Genomic DNA, 24,790 nt, shown 5'->3' on the forward strand with positions numbered 1-24,790 from the left:
TGCTAAGTGAAATGAGTCAAGCAGAGAAAGACAATTACATAGTTTCACTTATACGTGGAACATAAGGAATAGCATGGAGGACATTAGGAAAAGGGAGGGAAAAATAAAGTGGGGTGGAATCAGAGGAGGAGACAAACCATGAGAGACTATGGGCTCTGGGAAACAAATTGAGGGTTTTAGTGGGGAGGAGGTGGGGGGATGGGTTAGCCTGGTAATGGGTATAAAGGAGGGCATGTATTGCATGGAGCACTGGGTGTTATATGCAAACAATGAATCATGGAACACTACATCAAAAACTAATGATGTATTGTATGGTGACTAACATAACATTAAAAAAAAGAAGTGAAAAATAGAATTCATGTATGAAGAAATCCATATCTAGCCAAACTGGCAATCCAGTGAGATAAAATATTAAGCTCTTTAGACATTCAAGGACACACTTATTATCAGGAAGAACTTGGGAATATCTGAAGTAAAATGAATAAGATTCAGTCATTAATCTTCAGATCTTTGGGATTCGGGAGATCAGGAATCCAAAACAGAAATGTGTTAAAAGGAAGTTCCAAGGAGCTTCTGAGTAATCAGCCCAGATTGAAGCAGGAAGTTAGGGAGCTCTGGGTGGGAAGAAGGGAAGGGCCCCTGGGCGGGGGAAGGGTAGGGGTGGCAAATGGAACTAATGTTCTTACCTGATAATAATATTGAAAATATCACAAATAGTATTGATACAACTGCTGTAACAGCATATATGAAAAATCTGATAGGTAGATATAAATCTAAACAAATTAAAAAAAAAACTAAGGCAATAATTAACTCCAGGAAAAACAATAAATTGAACAGGAAACGAGATATAACCATGGTGTATGACTTGGATAAACAGCTGATAAAATGTATATAGACACAGCAATGTAAACGGGACTACAAACCTAAAATGCGGATATAACCATATTAGGAGGATGGGAGACAGAGGAGGAAGTAGAGGCAAGGGTGGTGGAATAAGAAAACTACATAATGTCTCGAAGAAATCAATCAAGGAATAGCAGCCTGTGTACACTAGTTATAAGTAGTGTGGTGATGATCAGAAGAAACGGCTAATACTCAGAGCATTTGCTTCTGGAATGAGGAGGGTTGGAATAGGAAGCTGCTGCTTTTCATTGCACGTCTATTTTGTACTATTGGATTTTTAAATTCTATACAGATATCCCTTTAATAAATATAGCTGAAAAACAAGGAAGTAAAATTCTAGAACACATGTTTTGAAAAACAGCTCTGCCAGTGTCTGGCGGTGACAATATAGCAGAAGTCCCTAGGAGCACATGATGAAAACCGGGAGCTAAGACTTTCCAGAGTATCTGAAACTTCCACTTGACAAGCAAAACTTTCCTATTTTTATCAGTGGGGAATTATGCTGGATTTCTCCCTGCATTTGTGGACAATAAAATAAATGTGCTTAATATAACCAAATATACCCAAGCAGGTATGTTTGGAGTTTTTTGCTATATTCTTTCACAGTTCAACACTATTTGCAAGTTGTGAAAAGCTAGAGCACTCTATGTTGATAAAAATGTGTGAAGTGTTAAAAAGAATACAGACCGGGAGATGGTATTTTTCTCTGACAAAGACTCAGCTGAACAAAAATAGAAACTTCCACTGTAAAATGTTGAGTCATGCAAAGTGGGTAAGGATTGTACTTCATCCCAGCTGGGGGTACATTTTATAAGCAAAGAATGTCAGAGAAGGTAGGCCATGCGCCAAGGGTACAAAGACAGTTGTGAAGTTCTCTGTCTGGGCCTCTGCACATCACCACGTGAATCCGTGGTTTGGGCAGGGGATTTGGTAGTCTGGGCATGGAAGATCAGTTAGATCCCAGGGTCTTTTATGAAGATCAATTATGAACCCCAGGGGGGTCAGGTCTTTCTTTAATCTTCTTTGCTCAGCTGTAGAAGCAGTTCAGCTTTGTGGAGTTATCAGGAAAGTCAAAAAAATTGAAATGTGTAGTGACTAATCCTTCCACCCGCCTTAGTAATGCTCTTACTCAATGTAAAGCATATTCCTGTCAGCTCAACTGAAAACTGCTCAAAGTAGAAGTGATTAAATTCTGAAGTAGAAGTTGTTCACCTCTAAACACAGAAGAATGCCGGTACCTTCACCCCACACGCAGATATTGTTAGCCATCTTTTTGTTTGGGGAAATGAATCATGAGAGAGAAAACTGTACACCCCCATGCCTGACCACACTGTGCGGTGGGGGGGGGCATCTGGGGTTCTCCAGATAATGAGGCTGGGACTCAGAGGAGATCGAATTCTCAGGGTGTGTGGTGTGGGAGTCAGGGGCTGAGGGAGATGGTTCTGGAAGGATGATCCCAGGGGCTTCCAGTCAGGGAGGCCATGAAGACAAGAGGCGGTGCTGGGGCCATAGCCAGCTCACACCCAGGTCAGGGAGTAACTGGGAACAGAAGGGGAGCCCATGCCGGTGGGCAAAGGGCTGAATCTGGGAGATCAGGCAGGGCAGTGGTTGGTGTCTGTAGATGTGTGGTGGGAGACCCTGGGACAGCACCAGGCATGCAGTCAATGGCTGTCCCCCTAGGCTGCGTCTTAGGTTGGGGGGTGGGGAGACAGTGAGGAAGAACCCTAGTGCTAGGAACCTGGGGACCTGGCAGTCTCCTAATGCACTGCTAAGAAGTGAGGGATTCTTGGGTGGTGGTCAGGTTTGGCAGAGGGCAGGGAAACTGGGGGTGGGAGCGGGAGGTTGACCCATGGCCCTCTGGCAACTGTGGCTTGGCCACGGGTTCTGAGATTGGTGAGTGACTCAGTTCCAGGTTGTACCACACGGAGCGTGGAGGCTGCTGATACTCTTCCTGCCTTGGGCAGGACTGCCTCAGCAGCAGCAGGGTGACTGAGCTATAAGGAATGGAGGGGCCCCCAGCTCCAAGAGGCAGGGTCAGCAGGCAAAGGCCAATGCGGGCTAGACCGCCCCTGTGTCTCCCACATTCCAGGTGCTTCTGGGCCTTCACCCCTCGGTGCCTACACTCATTTCACTTTCCTGCCTAGGACACCTCCCTCCATGTCTGTCTGATGAAAACCTGTGTACCCTTCCAGGCCTGGCACGAATATCTTTACTAGGAACTGCTCCCCAGGCTTTCTTCATCTTTATAGCACCCTGCCCCGTGACTGGCGTACTGCAGACACGCCAACGTTTGCTGAATATGTTTGTTGAAGTCTTCTGGTATTTTCAGTTTATAACTGCTATTTAAATGCTACTTTTCACAGGAGAGAAATATTTTTGGAAAGTTATTACTAGATAATCCAGGTGACTTAAGTCCTATTTCCCTGTTATTCTAAAATAATAAAATTGAAGATGCTTTCTCGTAGAGGAGGGATGGTACCCAGGCACAAGCAAATTAATTAGCAAGTGAAAAACACATTTAAAAATACGGAATTCGGAATTCAGGCGCCTGGGTGGCTCAGTGGGTTAAGCCTCTGCCTTCCGCTCAGGTCATGATCTCAGGCTCAGCAGGGAGCCTGCTTCTCCCTCTCTCTGGCTGCCTCTCTGCCTACTTGTGATCTTTCTCTCTCCCTCTGTCAAATAATAAATAAAATCTTAAAAAAAATACAGAATTCAAGGTCATTATTATTTCCAATAAAATGAGCAATTATAGTTGAAATGGGTCAGATGTATATATACTTCTTAAGCTCTTACCTTCAACTGCAATACCTAATACCTGCTAACTTCTGAGCTAGTGATTAAATACGAGAAATCTTCAGGAAGTCACAGGTTTCTGGTGTCAGTGGTGGTTCCAGGGACAGAAGGTCGAATGTCTGTGGTCACTTAGGATTTAGGTCACTGTGGGGTGATGGCTCAATTTCCCTGAATCTCAGCTTCTTTGATTTCGAAAATGAGACAAGACTTTGTCTTCCTCAACTTCAGAGGATTCGTGAAGAATCCACGAGCTGTCTTATGGAAATGCTTTAGAAACTGTAAATTGCTATGCAACTTAGCATTCTTTAGGAACAGTTACTGCTTTTCTGACCCAAGACTATTCACTCTGAGATGACTGAGCTATAATAAGGAGTCTAGCTATCTGAACGCAAATGCACACACACACACACACACACACAATCTAGTGCTAACATGATTAGTATCTGAACCCAGGACATGGCTGGTGAACAAACAAATCTTCATGGAGAATACCGACGGTGGATGAACCAATAGCAAGTGGAGTCCTATTTTTATAAACGACAGTTGAGTTCTTTAAACAACTTCATTGGTCTCTGTAAATGGATAGTCCGAATTCCTCCTAGCCATAACTTGAATCTCTATGAGGTTCCAGAATGTTTTTGAATTTTGCTGTAGCATAAAAGCAACAGGAAGTGGGAAATAACAGAGGGAATTAAGGATGAAAGACAGCATCTGTTTAATCCAGACATTGCAGAATGATGGATTATTTTTACAAAACCAGAGTTTACAGTATATATGTATATATATTAACCCACATAAACGTATTTGATTGTAACACTCCCTCCTACCCCCACCTCAATGGCTCTCCTATAATGTAGTTTGGACTACTGAAGTCAATTGTACTTGGAATCCTTTTGATATTTGGGATCCTGTTTCTAGTCCCCAAATTGGGCATAATTATACATCTCTGTTCAGGCATTATGTAAACTCCTGTCTGCAGAGGCAAACTATCAGGAAACTACAGGCAAGTCTTAGAGAAAGTGGAGACACTGCCACCTCCTGGACAAAGTTTATAAAGAGCATTCCGAAGTGAATTTTGCATCTAGGAAAGGAATTAAAGCTTTTTCAAGAACTGAATCTTAGACTTAGTTAGAATAAAGTACACTAAATCTCTAGACACTCATCCTATATCTACTAAATATCATCATATATGATATATTATGATATATTTTCATGATATATGAAAAAATGTCTGAAAAATTCAACATTCAGCAAAAGTTATTGGGAATTGCCCCCAATCATATCTCAACAGATGCTTTCATTTAAAGTTGAAATCTGAATTCCATGATAATTCAGGCAGGAGTTCAGGAATAAAAATGGATAATTTAAAAAAAAAGTCCTCAATGACTTGGGTGATGTGTGTTTTCAGCTTCTAAAGATGTCACTGTAGTAATATTTCCAATACATTTATTCCCTCTAATTGTTCCAGGAATAGGGTATTAGCCAGAATATAATTGGTCCCCTCCTCCTAAGTCAGAAAAATTATTTCCTGAAGACAACCCATTTTATAGGTCAGCTGTAACTGTCAAAATTAGTCAAGGGTCATCCAATATTCTCTCTTTCCTTTTAAAGTGTAGAAATTACAAAGACAGCCTGATGTCCTGTTTCTCACAGACACAGGCTCCATCTTTCTCATGTGATGTGCTTGGCAAGCTAATAGCTAATTATTGAACTCTTATCATATGTGAAGCTCTAGGCTTAGGGCTTTATACAGATTTGATCAGCTGTGTCTCTTGACAACCCTGAGAAGTAGATTGTATTGTTTATGCTTTTTATGCAGATGAGGAGACGGAGGCTTAGAAGGATTATACCTGGCACCCAGGCTGTCTACTCCAGATTCTGTGCTCTAATCATTATGATATCCCGTCTTCTCGACAGATATGCATATGGTATGGACAGAAAGGGATGAACACCGTGACCAGAGAGTTTGAGTTGGTCACTTCAATATTGCTAGCTATGGGCAAGACAGGATTCTGAACCAGTAACCCTCCATGTAGGATGCTGTCATGCCCTCTAGGTGGCGATCGCTACCATAAGTAAACTGGGAAATTATCAAGGCAATGGAGGCTGTGCAAGGACTGCTGTTTTTTAGGGGGGAAAGTACCCTATGATTGTGCTAACCAACAAAAGGTAGAGCATGAAGCCTTAAAATATTCTGTTTGATGCTTTAGTATCATAACAATGCAGTCTTTAGAGATCAGCCACCAAATATGCATTTACCCTGAGTCACAAGGGCAGACCATGGCAGAAAGTGGCTCCTTTAACTCTCAACTCAGTGTTCTTTCCTAAAAGAATTGCTGTTCTTTATGATACACAGGCCAAGCATTACTCACTTAGTATTTGTTTTAACTCAATCTGGTACTTTTATTGGGAGATGAATGAAAACTTGAATTTTTCCTGTAGCATACCATATTAAATTTTCTCCTCTACACATTCGTTATTATTTTCTATGTAAATGTCCTCAGATTTAAATACTGCAGTGCATATGGACTCAGAGTATATTACTGTACTCCTACTGAGAGGTCTAAATAGCGTTCATGCTTAGTAAAAAAATGATACTTACATTTGTACTCTATCATTTGTTATAAAAATATTTAAATAAGAACTTAAAAAAATAAGCATCCAGTTTATGAATGAACTCTGCAGATTTAGTATGTAAGTCATTTGTTTGGTATTACACATTTTTCCTTTGTAATTGTTAGTGGCGAGAATCTCAAGGCAGCCCACAAAAGTCTAGTAAATTCCCTATTGTGGTGCCAGTGTTTACATATGTAATGGGAAAAAAAGTTGAAAATGAATACTAATGTAATACTAGTAATGGAAAGTATTTAAAATACAAGGGGGAAGAACTGGACACATAAGCTTTGAAGTCTCCATCCAAGCAGGAGAAAGGTAATGGGGGTTAACGTTAGATCATACAGTTCCAGTATCTGGCTGCTAGGTGGCGCTATTGAACCATATCAGCTCGGTAATTTGCCAAGCCAAGGGACGTTCATTTAAGGACAGTTCCTATCACAGATACCACATGTTCTGTCTTTAATGAATTCGCTTATTTATTTTGTTTCTAACACCACTGTGATTTTAGTTCCTACATAAATTATGACTAAGAAAAATGCTGGTGGCTCACGTGTCAGTTTTTAAGAGCTCCGAAGGAGGAAAGGCATTCACGAACACAATACTCATGGTTCAGGAACAGGTGAGTTCCGTCCCTTACTTTCCACATTTTGGTGGGTGACTCTGGATCAGCCTCTCCATTTCTCTGGGCCAGTTCCAGTTTCTCATTTTGAAAAGGTAAGGAATGAGAAATATAATCAAGATTAATTAATCAACAGACCAGACTGTGTAGGCTGAACAAGCAAGGTCGGCTGCTCTTACCAGGTACACCCGTCTGGGGCTTGGTTCTCCCTAATTCAAACACAAAAGAAGGCTGGGTGGTGTTTACTGGGTGCTCTCTCCAGGGTACTTGCCTCCACATCAGCAACTACCCCTGGGCTGGTAAGAACCATCTGAGCATGTTCTCTTGGGTTAGTCACAGGCTAAAACTCATTTTTTTTTATTATCCTCTTGAGTACTCACTAGTACAAATTTCTTCTGAGATATGCTAAATGAGTCTCCACAGCATGCAAATATTAGTAAAAATATATTTTAAAAATTCCTAACAATGAAGCTTCTCAAATATTCTTGGTAGGGGACAAATCTACTTGTCAGCAATGGCAACGAAGAAGGTAGGGCAAAGAGTCAAATTATTATGTAGGGAAGTTATTGACTTCCTTATACGGTGGGTTATTGAAACAAGCAGGACCATCTGGAAGGAATTACGGAATATCGTAACAATCCAGAATAAGCGACAACCCATCTGACTACCAGGCATGACTATTTTTACTAGTCCCCCAAACAGTCACTGCAGCTCATGTGTTCTCTTCAGTAATGAGACGGGTCTAAACACGTTTTGTATTGCTGGATGGGGGATTACTAAAAATCAGCACATTTACATTTTTTCAAGTAACGGAACAAGCACCAAAAAATGGTCCGGGGAAGGGTCTGCGTTTCTTTCTTTCTTTCTTTCTTTCTTTTTTTTTTTTTAAGATTTTATTTACTTATTTGTCAGAGAGAGAGAGGGAGAGCGAGCACAGGCAGGCAGAATGGCAGGCAGAGGCAGAGGGAGAAGCAAGCTCCCTGCCAAGCAAGGAGCCCGATGTGGGACTTGATCCCAGGACGCTGGGATCATGACCTGAGCCAAAGGCAGACCCTTAACTGACTGAAACTTAACCAACTGAGCCACCCAGGCGTCCCAAGGATCTGCATTTCAATCCAGCTCTATGGTTGGTTAATCTACAGTGATTTCACAATCACTAGATCCTTTTGTGTCTAAGATTTTCAGTTTTTCTTCCCTCTGTTCTCTAAGCTATTCAGTGACAAAATTCTTCAATCAAGGGCCACAGCCATGATTTTAGTGGGCCATAATCTGAGAATTTCGACTAAACTGGCTGACGGGGTGGCTCTGGTATGAAATCTCTCAAGGGACTTGCTGCCACTCTTCCTTTAAGCTGGCTGACCCCAACGTGCTAGCCATGTGAAAAGAGGACAGTGGCTTTGGCTTCGAGAATTTAGACTGATGTTCCTTGAGACAGAGCAACTGTGGGACTGCTCGGCCGTCAATATCACAGCAGAACAGTCTCTCCAGAAGATGCCCAGGAGACCACAAAGAACTCTGGCCTAGAGTTCTGGAGACTCCCTCCGTGCCCGTGAATGACCCCCTTTGTGACTTCACTGTCGGCTGGGGGTGCTGGTAAGGGGCAGCCAAGGGCAGGTGAGTGTACGTGGAGGGAGGGCGCTGTGGGCAGTGTAGGCATATTTCACTACTTGAACCACTGATACCACTGGACTGTGTGAACTGGTCATGTGTCCAGTCTGGCCGTGTGGAAACCTTTCACTCCCCCGGCACAGGAGAGCAAGACAACCCTTACCCTCGTTCTCCAAGGCAGCAAGGCTCAGAGGACTTAACAGACCGCTATGCCTCAGAAGGACAAAAATCTTTAAATTATAGGTGGAAAGATGGCGGCTAACATTAAAAGAGCTAATAGTAACTCAGTTTTTAGAAATACGTTCTACTTTAGTTAACATGCTTATAGACCCTGGGACCAAGGCCCCATTTCTGAGAGTCACGTATCTAAATGGAGAAAACAGCTGAGAAGTCAAAATGACAACAGCAGGTAAGTGAGTTCCTCGGGCTAAGGTTTTGATTTCCGATTTATTTGTATTTAAGGAAAACAAAGATAAAACTACCCCCATCTAAGTTCTCGGGCTCACGCCCCAGAGGCTGACTTTCCACAGGCTGGGCTGTGGCCCCCACGAGTGACAGCAGTTCCTGGTCTGAGGACAGATGATGGGTGTGATATCAACTCACCAAAATACTTCCCGAATGTGGGGACAAGAGGGCGTTCATTTTTTTGACAACTATGTGTCTCCAGGACTTTGCTCACTTTCTTCTCATACTGCCTATCACACACACATGCACACACACACGTGAACACATGTATGCTCTACAAGATAAAGCCAAACAGTGGAAATAACGATGAATGATCTCAACCTTTTCTTCAAAAAAGTCCAAGTTCGAGGAAGACCCCCCACCTTGCACTTGAGACTCAAGTTTATGTTATCTTCCGGAGCTAAAAACGGGTCACAGAAATCCTTTAAATTGCCCATTGTTGAAGGGGCACAGGAAGGCCTGGTGTAAAAAAGTGACTAGGGTTTATTCCGCTTTTAGTGATTCACACCCCCTTTCCTGTTGAGGAGATACACCTGCAGGGCACATGTGAAGGTTCACGGTCAATGTTCCCACATGCAGGCATGTCAGAATTTATCTCTGAATGAGATTGCTGCGAGACTGGGGCAGGACCCACCCACCAGCCATGTTTCTCTTGCAAACCCCTGGTGGGGGCCTGGCCGCCTTATGTAACAGGATCCGGGGCTGCTCCGGGCCAACCTCAGTTCACAGGGACATCGGTACGTGCCCATGACACAAGTGTGGCGTGAGGTCCCAGCCCGGAGGACCGGGAGGCAGCATTCGGGGGCCATTTCCACGGTTCCTCAGGTCTACAAAGCACAGGGCTGCCTCCCAGTTGAGGACAAGACAGAACTGCAAACAGACCAGAGAATAAGCAGGCAAGCCTTGTGTAGGCTGTGGTAGATTAAGGAGAAGAGGTAAGAAATAATGTCATTTGCCTTTCAGGATAAAGCCATAATGAGAAAAAGAAATGATGGATTTCTGAAAGTAATTATATTTAGGGATCCTATGCATTCCTTTTCTTGCTTCTATTTGGAAACCACTCCATTTGTTAGGTGAAATCATAATTGCGTTTTCAATTTGCCCCTCTATCTAATTGCCAGAATTTTATATGCCGGAGTCTTTGGTCAAGTGGAAGTAGGGCCCAGAAACGGTAGTTAAGTGGTGGTTCCTTCACATTCCCGGTTCCATCCGTGGACTCCAGCACGCACACGTCCATTCATGTGCATTCCGGCCCCATGCTCAAGACAAGATCAACACAAATGTCGCCAGTTGCACTTTCCAAAGGGAGAAGTGGAACCATCAGGCCTCTCACACAGGGCAAGTTTAGGCTGGGATGTGAAGCTCCAGGTTTTGGCATCTATCGCTCATGAGTCTACCCTTCCTTTGCAAGGCAAGGGCAACCTCTCTTCCCAAACAGAAGATTTCACTCCTTTATTGGCCCAAGTCCCGTTCAAGGGGAGTAACCCTCAAAACGCCAAAGAGCCTGCTACAAAGGGAGTTCGTTACCTGGGTCTTTGTAGATACTGAGCACACCCTTGAAGTAATGAGGTAAAAATCTTTCCAGTAAAAGCAGCACGTCTTCCAGCTCTTCGAGAATTCCCACAAGCAGGAAGTTTTCATTCACGTTCAGTTTTGCTCTTTCAAGGGCCCACTCGCCAGGCTCCCTTGATGGATATAAAAAATGATTTTTCAATTAGAGATTCTGTTTCAAAATATAGCAACAGGCTGAAGATGTACCTCTTCTACCCACCACCGCCATGTGGCTGAGTCCAAATCCCTTTTCCTTCGAGGACCAGTCCTGATGGGGCCACCTCCAGGGGTCTTCCCTCTCCCACTAGCCTCGCCCACCTTCTAACCTCTGCCACGCTCACCGGTCAGCGCTGCCTTGCCCAGGGTCCCAGGGGGCCCGGCCAAAGTATTTGTTAGAAAGAGGATACAGACATAGGCAGTTGGGTCCTATAAACGCTAACCAAGGGGTGATTAGAATGGCTTTTTAATAGAAGAAGCACACCGCTCAAGTGAGAGGTTTTGAAATCATGAACTTACTGATAGGCTATTTCTATCGAAATCAAAATAGGTTTCAGGTCATGTCTGCTCATCATCCTATTCTTCTTCTTCTTCTTCTTCTTCTTCTTCTTCTTCTTTTTTAATATTTTTATTTTTTAAAGAGTTTAAAGACCAAAAAAAAAAAATTTTTTTTTTAATTACTGAAGGAAAACAGCCTAATCTCATTTGCAAGGCAGAGCTCCGAACTAACAGCATTTATGTGAGTGGGAAAGGACGGGAGTCACAGGAGCTGGGCTCCAGGACTACCCGACAACCAGCATCCAGGGGAGTTTGGGGCAAGCCAGGGTTCTCTGCTGAAAAACTGTAGTAACAGCATCTACCCACCCAGCTCGAATAATGGTCAAGGTGGAACAAGGGGATGTTTTGAAAGAGTTTTGAAAATCATCACGTGTGTACCATGATATGGCATCTTGTGTACTAAGATTAGGAAATCTATAATTTAAGAAAATACTTGAGGGAGCTAGAAGCCTGTTTCTCAGAATAAATATGTTCACTGTGACAGAAAGTGAGTCATCTGGTCCCAGATCTTCCCAGTGTCTGAAGCACTGACCGTGAACCAGGAGGCATTTATACAGGGGTGAGGGTTGGAGCAGGGAGGCCTCCTGAACTCTCCGGAAGTTCATGATAAAGCAGAAACCCAACACTTTGAGTTCCAGAATCCCGGCAGTAGACAAAGTCCAGTGTTACAGTAAACTCAGCAAAGCAACAATAACAACAACGCCCATGGTAATTAAGCAGTGATCAGAGTCTGAGCAGAAAGGACAAGGGGTGAGCTGCCCTTCAGAAACGGTTTCTTCTCTTGGTCTTTTCAGGAACACACTGACCTTCTCATCAACGTTCCTTTCGGGGGCAAAATGTCACTTCCGGCAGAGGGTTTATTTTCCCCCACATGAAGATAACGTTCATTGTGCATTACTGCCATTTCTTCTCAGGCTACCTGTTTGTCTGGTACAATGGATTTAAACTGTAGCTCGACCAGACTCTCCAGAGTCATCTGTGCCCCACCTCAGAGACCAAGGTGAGGTAGGGGAGCCTGGCAAGGGGCCCCAGGATGCTGGTGTAAGAGGTGGGAAGAGCACACTCTGAGGGCCTTACTATCCGCGTCAGTCATATTCTACAGAACGTCTTGCATCCAGTAAGTCTGAGGGGCAATCACTAGAAAGTCCTTTTCCTATTAAGTATGTCTTCTGAGAGAAACACTACTGACTTTTGGCAGTGAGCACCCCACGTATCAGATCCACTTAGACAGGGCACGTGGGCAAAGGCAGTTGGTGATGGAGTGAAGACACTGCGGAGGGGCAGGCTGGGTGCTCACCCCTGGTCTTTACTATCTCACGGGCTGAGCAGTGACAGCTAGGATTTCATTACACATCTTTATGGGGTGGTCCCAAGGCCTCTGTCAGACCTTGATCTGTTAATTTCATCATTTAGAGGACATTCAGAGTCTCAAATGCAATCTTCAAAGATTAACAGTAAATGTGAACTGAATTCCAGAAGGCCGAGACACTAGGCGTGCAAGAGACTCCAACACGGTGCCAGCTGGTGGCTTTCTTGCCTTCGTTCCCCACCCTAGCATGCCCTGAGTCTGCGGTATGTTAAGTCTTTACCTGCATCTGGGATGCTGTCCACAAAAATATGGAATGATGTAAAATAATCTGGGGTTGGAACACTCAGGATAGTTCTCAAGAATGCACTCATTGATATCCTAGGAGAGAAAACACAGCCGTGAGAGGTCGGGCTTGGTCAAGTGCCATACAGGGTAAGTGAGATGGATACTTTGATTAATGGGCAAGCCTTAGGAGAATTCACAGATCTGGTGGGAAAACTTTCCTTTTGCCTTTTTGCCTCCTGTTCTACTGGCCAGGTGTACACATGGGCTGAGCATTTCCAGGAGTGCTTGCTCTATTGAGTACATTGCATTTGTGCATTTCCCAGGGGCCCGAAACCTTTAGCTAGATGACAAGCATCTTGACAGCACTTCTCCCCAGGGTACCCACTACCCACTGTATCCCAGAAGTCACCAGCCCACTGGGAGACAGTCGGCACTTAAAAAATATTTGTTGAGTGAATGCCACGTGGCTTAATTCTTAGTTCATTCTGACTTAATCGGAGATCGCTGTACAGCCAACCCTATAGAAATATGTTTCCCTGTGTATCCATACATCCAATAAATAATAATAGTAAGTACCTACAGCACTCACATAAAGGATTTTGTCAATTTTGGAGATGTAAAATCATTTCTAATGTCCTATTAGGTTAGAGAGTGATGGGATCTCTGTTATATACAACTCTCTCACTTTCAAAGGCAACACTTGAGATTGCTGGATTTTCTATTTCTCCTCTGTGAGGTTGAAGATCGTGTCTCTGTTAACATTACAAGAGCTTACAAGGGCTTGGCAGGTGAACAGAACCACTAAACAGGAACTTTTTTTTTCTTTTAAAGATTTTATTTATTTATTGGACAGAGAGATCACAAGTAGGCAGAGAGGCAGGCAGAGAGAGAGAGGAGGAAGCAGGCTCTCTGCTGAGCAGAGAGCCCGACGCAGGGCTCAATCCCAGGACCCTGGGATCATGACCTGAGCCGAAGGCAGAGACTTTAACCCACTGAGCCACCAAGGTACCCCTAAACAGGAACTTTTATGAGGTGGGTTGTATTGGATCCTTAGAAAAGGCAGGCTTGGCTCTTAAGTCTTTCTAAGGGGTAATGATAACCCAATTTACAAATAAACCAAGCAGCTATGGGATGTTTTTTTCCGGAGACAATACTGGCAAGGCAGGTCAAGAGAGGACATAACTCAAGATCATGGTCACATGGTTGATGAAGGGTATGAGTCAGCTGATACCCTGTGTCTGATATGATTGGGGTAGGTTGTTAGTTATTAAAAATTTTTTTAGTTCAAGTTGGAAATCAGAAAAATGTGTTTTTTTTTTTTTTAAACAACTGTTCCTTTCCCTCTCATAGTTCTTTGGTTTATATACCAATTAAATAAATTACACAATTACAGTAACAAATTCAACTGGGATCAACAGATTTAGCAACAAACACTCTAAGTGCTGGGGTTTCCTGTGGGAAGCAGGGATACACAGCTCCCGGGGAGGAATACACTAGGAGCAAATGAATCCATCAGTCCATCCAGCCACCGGTTAAGCAAGGGGTGAGGAAGAACACTTTATTGTGTATGAAAATCCAGTAAAAAATGAGTGATACTAGACCCAAAATACCTTTCTAAGAAGAATTTGACATAGGAGAGTATACAGACCTTCCTCAGCTTATGATAAGTTACCTCCCAACAAACCCTTTGAAAGTTGAAAATATGTTGAGTTAAAAATGCATTGAATACATCTAACCTAAGGAACATCGCAGGTTAGCTTAGCCTACTTTCAATGTGCTCAGGATGCGGACATCAGTCTGGGAAAAACCATTTCATACAAAGCTTATGTTATAGTCAAGTGTTAAGGATCTCATGTAATTTATCGAGGACTGTACTTAAAGTGAGAAAGAATGGTTGCATGTGTGCAGCATGGTTGGAGGTATACATGCTCTTGACCTTCCCGACGGCATAGTGGACGGGGAGCTGTGGCTCCCCACCCCTGCCCGGCATCATAAGAGCCGCCTCCTCAATGTTTATAGCAGCAATGGCCACAGTCGCCAAACTATGGAAAGAACCAAGATGCCCTTCAACGGACGAATGGATAAGGAAGATGTGGTCCATATACACTATGGAGTATTATGCCTCCATCAGAAAGGATGAATACCCAACTTTTGTAGCAACATGGACGGGACTGGAAGAGATTATGCTGAGTGAAATAAGTCAAGCAGAGAGAGTCAATTATCATATGGTTTCACTTATTTGTGGAACTTAACAAATAGCATGGAGGACAAGGGGCGTTAGAGAGGAGTAGGAAATTTGGGTAAATTGGAAGGGGAGGTGAACCATGAGAGACTATGGACTCTGAAAAACAATCTGAGGGGTTTGAAGTGGCGGGGGGGTGGGAGGTTGGGGTACCAGGTGGTGGGTATTATAGAGGGCACGGCTTGCATGGGGCACTGGGTGTGGTGAAAAAATAATGAATAATGTTTTTCTGAAAATAAATAAATTGAAAAACAACAACAACAACAACAAAAAAGAGCTGCCTCCTGCCTATCGCTTGCCGGGGAAGAGAGCCAAATTCAAAATTCCAAGTACAGTTTCTACTGAGCATACATCGCTTTTACATCACCTTAAAGTAAAAATATTGTTAAGTTGACCCATCTCAAGTTGAGGACCATCTCTAGAGGCATATTCATTACTATGAGATTATTACCGCAAAATATGACAGAACTTAAATGTTCATTAATGGAGAACTGAGTCAATGAGAAGTTATGGTACATTCCTACCGTCAAATACTGGACACTTGGGAAGGGGAATGAGGACTGACATGTATTGTCCTGAAAGTGTCCACCATGAATATTCAGGTGAAAAAAACTGATCACAGAGATATGAAGATGTAGGACAGTATGAAGATAATATGTATATGTTTGTATTAACAGAAACCTATCTAGGAGGATAAACACCAAACTGTTAAAAGTTATTTCCGGCAGTAGATGTAAAAGGTGGGAATCCATTGAACTTCAACTTGATTCATTTCTGAAATGTCATTTTTATTATAAATGTTGTTTTATGTAAAGGAGCTTAAGTAAAAATTATATAAATGTCACTTTTCTTATAATGTGTGTATTTTACTTTTGTCTTCAGAGAAAAGGAGATTCGCATGTCGTAGAACAAATTGAGGCTTGTGTGGGTGGATGACTGGGCTTTGCTGAAGAACCCTCTGACTTCTCTTTTCTCCCTCACAGTCCTCGTGATCTCTGGCAGATGGTACCCCAGGGTCCTAAGCCTTAATGACAACAGAGGGTCCCCATCTGAGGGAGGGAGCGAGGAGCTGGGTGAGCAGCAGAGCACAGGGATCTCAAGACAGTGAGGGGGTGGGGTGGGGAGGGAGGTGATCAGAGGCACAGACCTCTCTACTGAGGTGGAGATTTCACACCAAAGGGCTTGAGTAAATTGGGAGGAGTTAGGGGGTGTCGAGAGATGTGTCCAATACACAGTCCCTGCTCCCCACTCCACCATCCCACCCCAGAGACCTGCCTTAACGAGAGTTGGGTGGGCAACAGAGCCACCCAGAGATCCAGTGCTTCTGCAGAGCTCAGTTTCCCCTGCATCACAACTGTGTCATTATTTGTTCAGGTGGGAAGTCCGTAAGAGTGCAGACTGTCCACAGTATCTCCAGCTAAACTTAGCGCCCTGCCTGGAAAAAGCAGGGGTGCGGTAAATATTCAGCGAGTAAATGAACGAACAGCAGAAGGATAAATTCAAGACACACAGTGATCTTGGCCTGGAGCTTGCAGGAATGGGGAGAAGACATCAGTTGGCTGGTGGAGGGTGGTAGCAGGGAGGACTAAGGAGGTGCAGGGAACTTGGAGGGTCATTTCCCTATTGGAATACACAAAGAGCCCTACAAGGTCACTTTATGGGAAGACATAAATTCCTAGTTTAAGAAGTGCCATTAGCAATTTTTCTTTTCTTCGATCACCGCACGTCCTGGGGGATCTCAGAGTTCCAACTGAGCCTGCTAGGGGTTGATGAATGGTGTTGACCACAACCATCCTATGGAAATGCTAAGGGAGGACATAAATAAAAGATGACTCAGAAAAAAAAAAAAATGACTCAGGCGTAAGGTCAAAAGGAAGCAGAAAGTGAGCCTTGGAGACCCATGCCTGGAGCTGCCTGCCGCTTTGCAACAGTGATCAGTGACACTTCCCAGCAGCTTAAGGATGAGTTCTGGCCACTCACACTGCCCACTCTTGTTCCTGGACCCTTCAATGAGTGGCCTTTAGTGGGTCAGGTGTCAACATACCTGCTCATACCCGTCCCCCTCTGACAGGTGTCACTGATTCCCTAGGACCACTCAGGTTCTCCTTGCACCGATGGTTGCTGTCACCTTTTTACACTGGAATTCTCTTAGTACAGATATTAGTGTGTGTGTGTGTGTGTGTGTGTGTATATATGTATATATATATATATATATATATATATATATATATAAATGATTATGCAATCTCATTTTTTCTTTCCACGCAGTGGTTCCAAGATAAGTTTGCTTTAAATAACTTTAATCCTAATGAAAGATTAAAAGCTTTGTTCTAGGATGGTCACAGTCTCATGTTAATAGGGAAACGAGGCATTCTTTATAAATGAGCATCCCAGATAACTAAGGGAATCCTTTTAATTGTCAAAAGTACCAAAAAACTAGATCAATACTGAAATTTATTCAAAACTGTACTATTTGAAAAAGCATACCTTAGACGCCGCAGGGTTTTTTGTGTATGTGTGTGTGTTGGGGGGGTTCATTTTCCACTTTGATCTTACAGGGAAATCATCTTTTATTGATTTATTCCAGAATGTTTCACAGGATGGACTGTGATGAATGATTTTCACCTTCTGAATGCGAAGGGGCTCCGTGGGCTCACAGGAAGGGTCACTCACAATATCCAGACCCCAGAGTCACTCCTGACCCCTCTCTCACCTGACTCCACGTCCACTCAATCGCCGGGCTCTGCTCTGGTTTCCTCATCTGTCTTCTCTGACCTGCTCCACACCCCAGCCCCTGTGCAGCGCCTCCAGGGCTGGTTAGTATCTCTCTTCCTTCCCAGCCTTCTCCCTGAACACATTCTCCACGGCCCCAGTAACTGAGCTGAAATGCACATTCATCCATGTCCCTCCCCAGGTTCAAAACCTTTGAATAACTCTTACTCTCAGTACAGTGGGAATAGCAAACAGTTAGGGCACCTGTTGATAATGCGAATTCCCTGGGCCTACTTGCAGAGTGTTTGATACACTAGTTTGTCTCGGCTAAGGCTAGGATTCTGCCCTTCAAAAAACCTCTGATAATTTTGAGAAGAGGTCACGCTCCATGAGCTGCCAGCACTCTACCATTAGGTGATGCTATGCTTGTGCTCATCCATCTCCCTCACCTGGAAACTCTCTGCCTCCTCCCCCGGGGTCCCAGCAGCAGGCCCACGTTTTGGAGCCATTACTGGTAGGATGAGTATAAGCACACGAGAGTGCACCGAGGCTTGTCACTCAGGTCACGGGAATGAAGGCGGCCTTGACCATGGCTCTCTTCCGTCCTGGGGCTTCACTGCCAGCCATGTCTGGCAGGTAGGGTCCCTGGGGCAGGCCCAGGGTGCCGCCTAGCAGGGCACAGCCTCCCCACTGTTGTTGGAAAAGGGCTCAGAGCTGGGTCTGCTCCCAGCATGCCCTGCTGGCGGCCAGAGGTCTGTTGCAAGGAGGACTCGGTCATGATGCCTGCAAATGGATTCCCGCCTGCCCCCAGTGCCACTTTTCCCCAAGTAATCTTCCCCCTGACCCCTTGGCGGGGGCTTTTCCCTGTGTTACCACTTGCTCCCCCTACCCTTGCTTGTTCTAGAGATCAGACCCTGCCTTGGAGTCATGGGTTCTCGCTCCCCACACTCCCAGCCTTGCTTTCTTCTCCTCACTGCTCCATGGCCAGGTTCCTGCAGGCCTCGTGCCTGCTGCTGAGACAGGCCTGTCTGAAATGGAAAGTTGCTTGCTTATTTCTGTGCAGAGAGACAACTTGATAAATGCTTCCTCTCCTAGTTCTTATTCTGGAAAGAGTGGAAGGATGGAAATCCCAGGTGGAGTTAGTCTTATCACAAAAGGTGAATTTAGAGACTATTCATATTCTATTTATCCTTTTACATAAGACAGCGCCTTGTCTAAAAACTACTGAATTGAAAAAAGACTTGTTGGTGTTTTTAATGTAGTTCCCGCCTATAATATCAACTTTTTCTGTATGGCCTTGGAGTTTAGAAGACAGAATTTTTGATGCTTTTAGCAGCACAAATCTTGGGAAGCCACCTGCGACGCTCCCCAAATGAGGTAAAGGAGATTTGGGTTTGGGTCTGGGCTTGGCGATGAATTAGCTGGGTGTCTTTAGCTAAATCATGCTATCTTGAGCCTCAGTTTCCCCAATCTGCATAACACATGGCTGGGCCATATAATCTCTGTCCATGAAACTGTGTTAATGGACCTGTTTCTCAAATTAGCTAACTTTCAAGAATAGTTTTGCTATCAGAAGATCTAGAAAAAGTGGTCATTTTTTTTAATTCCAAAATTTGTGAGTTACTAAAAGGTTTTCATTCAGCATTTACAATCTGAACTCCTCACCTTTCAGGAAAGGTAGAGAGGGAAAAGCCCTGAGGTTGGGATCAAACAGACCTCTGTTCAAATCTAGGCTGTATCATTTAGTAGCTGGGGATTCTAGCCCATGTATACTTCTTAGAGGCTCAATTTACTCATCTGTAAAATGGGGACAATAATAACCAGCATCCCAGATCCTTTTCTCAGATTGGAAATCATGTATGCAAATTATTTTTCCTGCCACCCCATTTTTAGGAATATTCCATCATCATCAGCTTCTCAATTTCTCTTTCCTTTAGCTTATATTTAAAAACATTGTTACTGGTGATCGCAATAGTTTTAAAATAGTGACATCAGCTAACTCAGAGAGAAAACACAGAGGAAGGAAAACAAGGAAATATGAAACACGCTATTTGTGGCGAGCCAAAATAACAGGATAATCTGATGGAAAAACAAAACACTATTATGCAATTACTTCTCATGATAACTCATTCTACTCTGCACATGAAACAAGGTAATGATATTTTGGCATAAAAAAGCTCTTTTTCTATGTGGATTGAACATTGATCTGGGATCCAGTCTTCACACGCTAAGAACACAGCAGAAAAAAGTTGAATGGTAAAGTAAAAGACACACTGGAGGACAGCTTGCGGTGCTGGAGGTGACTCCCAATCCAACATGGCCATGTTGGAAGTGGGACAGAGAAAAATTCCCAAGTATCAGTCACCATGGTAGCAGTACCTGAATTCTTGCCCTGTAGATGGACCTTGGTAATCAGATCTCAAACTTGATGGTTTAGTCAATTTGGAGAAATGGAATAGGTGGGGTTTTAGCCAAGTTTTATTGCACCATACATTCTTCCTTGCAAGTCTTTTTAAGCCTTATAAAGAAATCTGAACCAGAACCAGAAGAGTTAAGTAAGACTTTTTAGTGGGGCTTAATGGGCTTGAAAGTGGCAGATGGCCAGACACCAATGTTCTCTCATTTCTTGCTCATGCCAGGCATGAATTACTGATGACATGCTCTTTCTGGTAGTGATGGGAAGTGTCCTTCAGAATCCTTCTCAACACAGCCCTCTGGGACCAGAGAACTCTGTTCCCCCTGTGATCAGCCCAGTATGTGATGTTGGATGGATAATATCTATGACATCTGTTGTGGTGGCTTTGTGGCCCTTTATACCAACTCCTTCTAAGTCTGTCACTATGCATCAGATTGCAGGATGGTAGACGAAGGATGTGGGTGAGTAAACATTTATTTTAGCCAACATTTTTATTCACTGCAGGCTCTAGTCCAATGGAGCTCCTGAAACGGAAACACTTATAAGAGACAAAATGTGTTTTGAAGTCCTTCCTTTGGACTCCCAAGATTGTGGTTGTCAAATTTCCATTAAATTAAGAAAGAGAGGTAGTCACAGTTTTATCCTGGAATGTTTTAAGATGAGGGTCAATCCAGATAAATCTAGATCAGTTTTCATTTGATTTCAGTAGACCCTTTTTAATTCATTGCAATAAAATTTATTGAGCATGCAAGATGACTTTCTGCAGGGTCCTGTACAGGCAGTTAAGTGCTGCTTCCCAGAAATGTCTTTGCACTTCTTCTGTCTGAACACTGTGTTATTAAAACAAAGAACTATGGTCTTTGAGATCAAGGAGTTTTGGTGCTTATGAGAGATATGGAGATGATAAACATAGTGATTTCACAAAGAACTGACAAATCTAGGGAGCCTGACCAAACAAAAGAGCAAAATTCAGATAGAATCAAGCTATCTGACAAAGAATTTTATTTATTTATTTATTTATTTTTAAAGATTTTATTTATTTATTTGACAGACAGAGATCACAAGTAGGCAGAGAGACAAGCAGAGAGAGACAGGGGAAGCAGGCTCCCCACTGAGCAGAGAGCCCAATGTGGGGCTTCGGATCATGGAACCTGGGATCATGACCTGAGCCAAAGGCAGAGGCTTTAACCCACTGAACCACCCAGGTACCCCAAAGACACTTATTTTTATGGCAAAATATTTATCATGGTATTGTTTAAAAGATTAAAAAATTATAAACTGTCTAAATATAGAAATTAGGTAAATTATAATATATCTAATTGTAAAATACTTGTAATTATTAAAAACTACAAAGTATATATAACTATTAGAAAAATGTTTATGTGAGAAAATCAGGATAAAAATATATATGCAATAGGACTTCAGCTCTGTTGATTCTTTAAAAAAAAGATAAGATATATGTGTGTATATGTATATATATATATACACACACACAAGGTTTATTGATTTATTTGAGAGAGAGATAGCACATGGGGAGGGGCAGAGGGAGAGGTGAGAAGCCGACTCTGTTAAGCATGGAGACTGATATGGGACTCAATATCATGACCTTGAGATCATGACTTAATGCTTAGCTGACTGAGCCATCCAGGCACTCCATGACAACCTGTATTTAAAGAATACACTAAAAGAATGTAGACCGAAAATTTTTAACAGAGTTTGGGTTTGAGCTGGGGGAGCTATGTATTTTCCTCCTCTTTTCCTTTCCTAGTCTTAAAATCTAATTTAGCATATATATGTTACTTGAAAAAAATAATTTTTTTAGAAGTTTTTTCAAAGTAATACATGCACATGTCAAAAAATGTTATAAAAAAGTTTAAAATGGGGGCACCTGGGTGGCTCAGTGGGTTAAAGTCTCTGCCTTCGGCTCAGGTCATGATCCCAGGGTCCTGGGATCGAGCCCCACATCAGGCTCTCTGCTCGGCAGGGAGCCTGTTTTCCTTCCTCTCTCTCTGCCTGCCTCTCTGCCTGCTTGTGATCTCTGTCTGTCAAATAAATAAATAAAATCTTTTTTAAAAAGTTTATAATGAAAAGTGACTATCTTTTGTTTTACCACTCTGCTTCTCCATTGTACTTGCCAGAGGTTAACAATACCATTTAGTTAGATTCTGTATCTTACTATAGCTTAGTTTACTCCCTTGTTTTGCTGGAGCACCCCCTCAAATAACTTTTTGTTCTGCTGTTTTCTAGCTTACAGTGTTGCTGATAAGGAATTTGTTATCTGTAACACTCTCAGTTCTTTGCAGCTGGTGTGTGTGTGTGTGTGTGTGTGGCGAGGTCAGGGAGAGACAACATGAGAATGAACACATATGCTTTAACACCTCTCTTTTTAGCCTTGGTGTACTGAAATTTCACTGTGAATCTAGTATTGTGCTGAACACTTAGTGGGTCTTTTTAAAAAGTTGGCTCTACTCTTAGCATGGAGCCCAATGTGGGACTTGAACTCACAACCCTTGAGATCAAGACCTGTAGTAGGGCCTTTTAATTTGGATCTTCATGTTTTTCAGACTTGATTTATTATTTTGTAGTATGTGAGTGAGTGTGTGTGTGTGTGTGTGTGTGTAATACACTCTACTTTTTTTCTCTATTCTGTAATTTTAGATTTCTTTGTAGTTGGATTTAGAAACTTGACTGATCCAATAAGTGACTCTTATTCTTTCATTTCTTCTTATTCTTTGTCTTTTGTTTTTCTTCAAAGAAATTTCCTTTACTTTATCTTCCATGCCCTTCTATTGAATTTTTTTGTCACAATGATCATATTTTAATATCTAAGAATTCTTTTTTGATACACCCTGAGTTTCTTTTTATGGCATTCTGCTCTTTTTATGGATGTAATATCTTCTTGAATCTCTCTGAGGAAACAAAGTAGAACTCTCTTTTAAAACTCTTCTTTTTATGACATTTCTATTTCCTTTAGGGTTATAGTTTCTGCTTGCTTATCTTAGCTCCTCTCTTTCAAGATGTAGCCTTCCTAAAATATCTATGGAGCTTTGCTTGTCTATGCATACTTAATAATGAGTCCATAAGAACTTATAGAGAACTGTACTTGACATTGGTAGGGTTTATCAATCAGTTGGCTTCACCATTTTGCTGAGGATCACTTAATTGCCAGATGGGTCACTGGGGAGTCTTTTCTCTGGGGAATTCTCATTTTGGGGGACATATTTCACCTGGGACATAGCTGCTGGACTTTCCCAGGTAGGAATGGGTAGAGGATTACTCTTCCACATGGAGATCTCCAATCAATCCCCGTTGTCTGCTTCTTGCCTTATAGCCATCCTCCATTGTACCTGGCATTTTCATACAAGTCCCCAAGGCACAGGCAGACTGGATTCCTACTTAGCTGTCTTTCCTCTGAATGCACTACTGGCTGTGGCCTCCTTGGTCCCACTTTAGCAATTACCGACATTCTATTTCCTCTCCTAAGTATCTGTTCAATTGTTTGATCTTATGTTCTCACTGTTCTGTGTCCAACCTTTTAAAATTCCCTTATCAACATCTTAATGAGGTCTTGGGAGAGAATGAAATGCTCTGATCCACTGTCTTCTGGAACTGAAAAGCACCCAACAAGCCTAGTTTCCCTGGCCCTAAGCACATGCATCTTTATTGATGCACAGATGAAGAAACTGAAATAAAATACAAACAAAAGAAAACTCAACTTCAGATATCTAATACCTCAGAAATACTACTTTCAAGTCCCTGTGACTTTCAGATATTATGTTTTGATTCAAATATTAATGCAACATTTTTACATGTTAAAATGCCCATAAATATTAAACATGCTTTATTTTTGCAACATCAATTCCTACCTTCTTGGGAGATTTCTTTTTCTCCCTCGCCTATGGCAAACTGACAGAAAAGTCTCCTCTCACTAAATAAGGCAACTCATCAACTGCACAGCAAGGCACCCAAACCAGCAGAAACGTTATTGTGTTGACAGTTTATGTAGTCTCAGAAAGAAATCAAGATGCAAATTTAAACAGAAGTTTGGAGGTAAGGGCAACATCGAAGACACAGACTCAATAAATGGCACTGGGTTCTCTCTGCACCTTAAAAAGGGAAATTGCAAATAATAATAGAAGAGCAGCAGTGAGGGAGCCCCTGGCTTCTGGCCTTTCAGGCTCCTTTGCTCTTAAGGTCTGGGACAGACTGGCATCTCGTTCTGACAGCCAAGAATACTCTTCCCGTCTCAGATGCGAAACCTGGAATGCCATCTCGACCACTTTCCAAAACGTTTTTAAAAGAACACCAGTTGAATGCATGAAATTAACTATCGCTTAGTAATAAAAACTCCAGGTAGGAGGAATAATTCATCCATTCTCTGTGCAGGGACTTGAGGTTCCTAACAATCGCCCAGAGAGTGCTATAGGATAATACTCATAGGGACTGAGACAGACAGAGGCCAGTAGACAGTGAATGCCAATGCCATGTCCACACAAAGACGACGTTGACTCTCCAGGCAGAGAATGTGGGAAAGATGCAGGATGGCAATATTTATGGTACAGGATTAGTGCCAGAGAGGCTTGGTATGAGTGGATTGCAGCTAGTGGCCCTGACCAATTATTTTCAGTGGGTTCCCATATTTCATGGGCTATGGTGGGCCAGTTGAGGCCATCCTCTGAGGTCTGTGGCAACAATTGGGTTTGGACAGGGAGCTGA

The 24,790-nt window shown here is 42.8% G+C and overlaps 1 protein-coding gene across 1 annotated transcript in view; it reads right to left on the bottom strand.

The window, feature by feature from the left end:
* Positions 1-24,790, bottom strand: part of UST (uronyl 2-sulfotransferase) — a 294,693-nt gene that overhangs the window by 38,321 nt on the left and 231,582 nt on the right. The window contains exons 6-7 of the mRNA XM_044247116.1: positions 12,700-12,797; positions 10,532-10,689 (exon numbers count right to left, since the gene is read on the bottom strand). Of these exons, the coding sequence (XP_044103051.1) occupies positions 10,532-10,689; positions 12,700-12,797 (256 nt within the window). The remainder of the gene's footprint in view (positions 1-10,531; positions 10,690-12,699; positions 12,798-24,790) is intronic.

The sequence above is a fragment of the Neovison vison genome, chromosome 1 (genome assembly GCF_020171115.1).
Source record: "Neovison vison isolate M4711 chromosome 1, ASM_NN_V1, whole genome shotgun sequence".
In the NCBI taxonomy this organism is placed as follows: Eukaryota; Metazoa; Chordata; class Mammalia; order Carnivora; family Mustelidae; genus Neogale; species Neogale vison.